This window comes from Gadus macrocephalus, chromosome 9, assembly GCF_031168955.1.
Source record: "Gadus macrocephalus chromosome 9, ASM3116895v1".
Taxonomy (NCBI): Eukaryota; Metazoa; Chordata; class Actinopteri; order Gadiformes; family Gadidae; genus Gadus; species Gadus macrocephalus.
In genome coordinates this window covers 13,042,470-13,048,469 of record NC_082390.1, presented here as the reverse complement: position 1 = coordinate 13,048,469, position 6,000 = coordinate 13,042,470, and the positions used below count along the sequence as shown (strand labels likewise).

The 6,000-nt window shown below is 45.1% G+C and overlaps 1 protein-coding gene across 4 annotated transcripts in view; it reads left to right on the top strand.

Moving 5' to 3' along the window:
• The first annotated feature begins 358 nt into the window (after window positions 1–358).
• Window positions 359–6,000, top strand: part of mtss1la (MTSS I-BAR domain containing 2a) — a 28,346-nt gene continuing 22,704 nt past the window's right edge. Inside the window, exons 1-3 of one of the 4 annotated variants that reach the window (XM_060060822.1) lie at window positions 359–1,080; window positions 3,976–4,037; window positions 4,177–4,250. In XM_060060822.1, the coding sequence (XP_059916805.1) occupies window positions 1,012–1,080; window positions 3,976–4,037; window positions 4,177–4,250 (205 nt within the window). In that variant the 5' untranslated portion in view covers window positions 359–1,011. The remainder of the gene's footprint in view (window positions 1,081–3,975; window positions 4,038–4,176; window positions 4,251–6,000) is intronic. The other 3 variants (XM_060060824.1, XM_060060823.1, XM_060060825.1) reach the window with 3 other exon arrangements.

Below are 6,000 nucleotides of genomic sequence, written 5' to 3'. Positions count from 1 at the left end.
CTCTCTCACTCCCTCTGTCACTTGATCTGTTTTTCTTTTTATCTCCTGGTCAATCCCCCCTTTTTTAATTTATGATTCGTTAAATTCATGAATGACTCAAAATGAATGGCCGTCTACAAGAATAAGAAATTATTGTTCATTTTTATTCGTATAACGTCGTGTTCGGCCGTATTTAAACTTTTATCTCCCAGTGAGTCTCTGAGGTCGAGCAGCGGCGATTGTTAATGTGTATTGGGGGTGCACAGGAAGCACGTGCACGTGCTACTGTTGCCTCCATGTGTTTACGTCTAATCACGAGCCGACAAAGGGCGGTTAATGGGCGCGTGCGCGAATACACAAACAACACACAGTCAAAAAGCCAGGGGGACGCTTCGAGTTTTGCGCCGCGGAACTCTTGAATGAAAAGGCCGGTTCACTTTTGTTTGCGTCCGAGGGATGTCCCTCCCATCAGCACTACATGTGACAAAAACTGACCAGCCCCCTTTCGATTACCATGGATCGAATTACAGCGAGTCTCTGGAGAGAGACATCTGTTCCACTATAGCCTACTACGGAGCGCGCCCCCGCGTCTTAACCCTACGACCGTTTCCATCTTTCGTGGGGCAACCAGTTCTTCTCGCCTCGTCATTTGCTGTAATTATCCGAAGATTATGAAGAGATAGGTCGTTTTTGTTTGTGTTTTCGTGCCCCCCTCGCAGCGGCGCTGTAGCGCGCAGATTTACCGCGTCCCCCTCCATCACTTATTTGCGTCCGAGGCAAAAAAAAAAAAAAAAAAGCACTGAGCGACAAGCCCGGTGCCATTGAGCAGCATATCTCTTTTTGTCTGTCTGGGCTACGCAAGCTTAGGGTTGTGGGTCCGCGTCTTGCATCCCCCGTTCGTGCCTGGTGCGGTTGGAGAAGAACAAGAAGGGCGAATGAAAGAAATCGTGACATCTCATTTTAAAATCGGTTCCCGGGTTACTTCTAATATTTGACATTTGGGCATCGTTTGCATACGCTTTTTGTGATAACATGGAGTCGGTGGAGAAGGAGTGCGGAGCCCTTGGTGGATTGTTTCAGGCCATCGTAAACGACATGAAGGTACTAAAGCTAAATTAAACCAGGCAAAAATGTCCTGATGTTATTATTGCATGGATGAGTAAACGCATTTTACTGCCTTTGTTTCTGCCCCGAATCCTCCCCCACTACGCTGCGGGACAAACAGGTCCCATTAGACATGTTTCCCATTGTGCTGTTTGCATATTGTGCAGCAGGTTTTCCACCAGTGTTGTCAATTTGGACCCAAACAATTGTTCATGGTGACATTACGCTTTACTTACCTGTTTAAACTATGGCACAAAACTAAAACAATGATAGTATGGTGTACGAAATAGCTTGGAGTAGCCTAATATTTGTTTGTATAGTATAATATCATAGATATAGTTGAATAACATAGCAATTGTTATTCTAGGTTGCAATTTGACTTTATTATCCTAATTCATTGTTTGTGTTTGATTTATCATTTGTTGTTTTTTCCTACTCTGTTATTAATTAGTATAATGTGGTTTATGTATAAATGTATGTTTATATAAATGTATATAAATACATTATGTATGTATGTATGTATGTATGTATGTATGTATGTATGTATGTATGTATGTATGTATGTATGTATGTATGTATGTATGTGTATACTATACGTATGGCTGGTTATGTTTGTGTCCGAAAGGGGGATGGTTTGCAGTAAGTTGGGCCAGGGTGGTCTTTACCACAACAGATGGAAAGTGTGAACGTATTCATTGGCTCTTTAGCAGCCTTCAGTCCTACAATGGCTGTTCTTATGAAGAGTTGACAACAAGTGGAGTCCGATCCCATTTCCAAACTTTTAATCAATCAATACATCTTTGCACATCGGCCCTGTCCGCGCCGGAACCAAATGCATTCATGGATGAAGTAGTTTGTTAACTTCTGTCTGTGAAAGGTTGAATGAAAACAGCTGCCGGCAAACTATCGGAAGTGGAGGCTTCACACGTTTTTTTCTTTTGTGTATGTTCACCATGCCGATGATGAGCGGTGGTCTGTTGGGGGAGGCTTGGCAGACTCAGGAGAGAGTCAGCCTCTGTGTTGATAAGCATCCCAGATGAATGGGGCCTGGAGCCCTTAGTCAGCATAGTGCTGTGGTCCACTGTCTGAGACAGACATCTGACCTCATTCAAGCGTGGCATCCGGCCTGCTCCACTTTGCTTTGAGCAAATGAGCTAAATGCAGGGTGTCGAGTGGGCTCTGCGACCCGTCCGGCTGGTCATTGTGCACAACAAATGTCAAGCAAGTGTGACAACTGACAAATATACAGACTGGTACAGACTTGCATACATAAACATACAATGACGAAGGCTGTTCTCCTTGTACATGGACATGACGCACTCCATACCCCACATCCCGCTCAATACATTATAATACTAGAATCTGTTTTCCATGGACAACATTGTTTTGATACTATTGTCTGCTACAGCACTGATCTACACTTCCCAATACATTGATCCCGGATGCCGTAAAATGGGAAAGGCACGAAATAGGAGAGGGAGGAAGTGGAGGGAGAGAGACGGATGTGTTCGGACAGCAGGGAGTGAACCAGGACTGAGCTTGTTCTTCGTACTGCCCCCACTGACGTGCCTTTGAGCAAGGCACTGCATAATTACCAACTTCAGGAAGGTACATTCTGTAGCTTATCAAAACACATTGTAGTAGAGAAGAGAAGCATTAAAGTGCTATTATTATTATTATTATTATTATTATTATAAGGAGTAGTAGTAGTAATAGGAGTAGTTGCTGCAGTAGTAACAGTAGTAGTAGTAGCTGTCTCTTTATTCCCTATCTGCCTACTCCTGGCAGCCGCTGGAGGGTTGGCTAAGGTAGCGCGTCTACATGTCTGTGAGGGGCTGCCTGGGATGTGTTATTCCTCCCCTTGCTCCCCAGCCTCCTTCTTATTCAGCTGTGTTGGCAGAGGGCCACTCTCCTTTCCTGGGGAGAAGCGGGTCACACAAGCTAATTAGCCACCTGTTAGATTTCAAGTAAAGACTTGAATGGCCCGGCGGTTCACTGGGAGATTGCAGATTTTCTTTTTAGATGATGATCGTCTATAAAAATCCATCGGAGGCAGGGAACACTGTAGCTCTAGGGATCACAGCCGGGCTGCAGGCAGGAATGATAGGCTATCATTGCTGAACTCGGGAGTTATCGCAGCAGTAACCCAGAACAAGAGTGTTTCCAGATTTCCTCGTTCTATTTATAGGGAGAATATCAGGACTGTTTTGGGTTTCCTCCTCGCCTTGTGCGAGACTGCGAGAGCAGAAGAGGATCTGGTCTCGGCCGCTCCCCCAGTGCTCTTCAGGGCCCTGTGGTAATAGGCTCAGCCTGGGCCTAAACCCTCCCTGACTCGCTGGTAGTGCCCCAGGCAGTAGGGTGATGATCTGGGTGAAAACCTGATCCCTGTATTGCTCAAAGGCCAAAGCATGCTAACTGCCCCCTTTTGCACTGCCCAGACACATACAAGCACGCTTGCGTGTGTGTGTGTGTGTGTGTGTGTAACTACGCACCACACCCTAGCCCCACGCACATTAACGCCTCAAATCAGTTTTTGCAGTCTGGGTTTCTCCTTCAAAGGCAGGTAATAACACAGAGGAGCAGACTGGCTACGTGTTTGCATGCCCAACCCTACAGCCAACAGTAAAATCCTCTCAAGTCATTCCTAGCCTTGGGGAACACATATAGTATCCATAAAGAGAGCTTAACTTGACTTATGAAGAGAACTGCAAAGTGCCAATGCCTGGAAGTCACTTGACATTTAAGAGTTCATTGTTGAGCTTGAACGTTATGTCTTGAAAGGTTATCTTGATGTTTTGGCGAACGGTTTGTGTGTGAAGAGTCTCTGTTTGGTGTGTGTTCGGCCTCTTGTCTATTTGGTTTGACTGATTTTCTTTTTCCTTCTCCTGTCAGAGCTCCTATCCTGTATGGGAGGACTTCAGTGCCAAAGCCACAAAACTGCACTCTCAACTCAGGTGAGAAACAATGCAATACGTGTTTTGTAGAGTTCAACCATTTCTTTTTGTTTGGATTCCAAACAACATATTGGCTATTGGTTGCACAAATTGTTTCCTGCTGTCACTGAGAAGTAAGCACATACTTTTGGTTCCACAGGACAACCATTCTGGCTGCAGTGGCTTTTCTAGATGCCTTTCAAAAGGTGGCAGACATGGCTACCAGCTCCAGAGGTAAGATGAGATTATCACACATATTTATTTTTTCTAGAGCACACATTTTAAACCAATACTGTTAAAACATGTAACTGACCACAGGACGCAGAAAACATCAGGTAAATGTTTTTTACCAGCTTTTTTCCCTTCAATTCTTTATTGTACAATGACCTGTATTTATTATCCTACATGAGTCGTGTGAATCATGGCATTCAAGCGCTTTCCAGCATCCATTGCTCAAGTCGATTCACCATTCAACATTTTGTCTCCTAAATATCACTTAAGACTAACAAAACAGGTAATATAGCTCCTTGTCAATTGTGTTCCTGACCACAACCTCACCACAACCCATCAGAGAAACTCAGAAGGAAATGAATTTGACAGGGAGCACATACCTGAGGTTTTATAATAGCATAAAATACAAAGTAACAGAAGCAAGATCAAAAGATTGTAATCAGAAGAGAGGAGTGGGGGGGAACGGGGGGAGTGAACATCGGAGCTTACAGTTCCTTTGGTCCTAATGAGGTCTGCTGATCTGCTTTGTCACGATGCTAAAGATGGCTGACAGATCCCCTATGCGACAGGGCAGCTAGCTGATTAACACAGATCCCTGCCCGGTGGATCGTGGAGAGCTGCAGTAATCAGGTCAAAAAGGAAATCAACACAAAAGCTCCACAGCTGAGCATGTAAATGTTCACCATCAAAAACCGGATCACACACTACACACGGAGGGCCCATGCACATACATGCATACACACACACACACACACACACACACACACACACACACACACACACACACACACACACACACACACACACACACACACACACACACACACACACACACACACACACACACACACACAAGTTGGATGTGCTCAAACGGGACAGCTGGTAGGTAGCCAAATGACCCCAGGTCACATGCCAACGTGTTTTTGAGCACCACAGAGTCTTACGGTCCCACTCTGAGCACGGGCTAATGGAGAAAATAACCCGAGAGGTATTTCGTCTGCACGCTGTTCACGCATTCTCACCCCTGAATCCGAGGAGGGCCCTGGGCCTCTTTGGCTTCTGTTTGATTCTGCAGATACATAATGTTAGTTGCATGGGAGTGTTCCTGTGTTATCAGGTGACTTAAAAATGAGTGCTTGCATTAGAAGATGCTATATACTACCTCTTATATTTACAGGTGAGCACATGCCCATAAGGGTGATGGGTCATACATTTGGTATCATGAATGTGTACACCAATTACATTTTTCTGAAGAGAAAGAAAAACAAAAAAGAGACGGAGGACAACATAGGGTCAGAGAGGTGGGAAGACGTTGGTTTTATAATCAGAGATGTTGCGTGGTAGAACCGCTTTAAGTGTGTCCCTCATAGGCCCACTCATGGCGCCGTCCACTCTCTCTCTCTCTCTCTCCACGCCATATTACCGTCAGGATTAGAGTCGTCATTCCACAGCGCTGACGTCCTACGAGAGCCGACCACCACATGGCATCATGCGATTAGAGACCCTCTCTAATGGAACGTGGTTTATCAGTCTCCTGTGTTCTAAACCCACAACCCTTCATAACCGGGGTATGCCACAGCGAGTTGGGTTACGACAAGACAACCTATTCCCGAACAGCCACGCCTCTGCAAATCAGCTCCAAACAACCTTACATTAGATGTTTTTTATTCTTTGTGATATTTCAATCGTGAATGCTCCTGACCCAATGCTAGACCGACAGCTGCATTCTACTTGTCCAGTTATGTTTGGATGG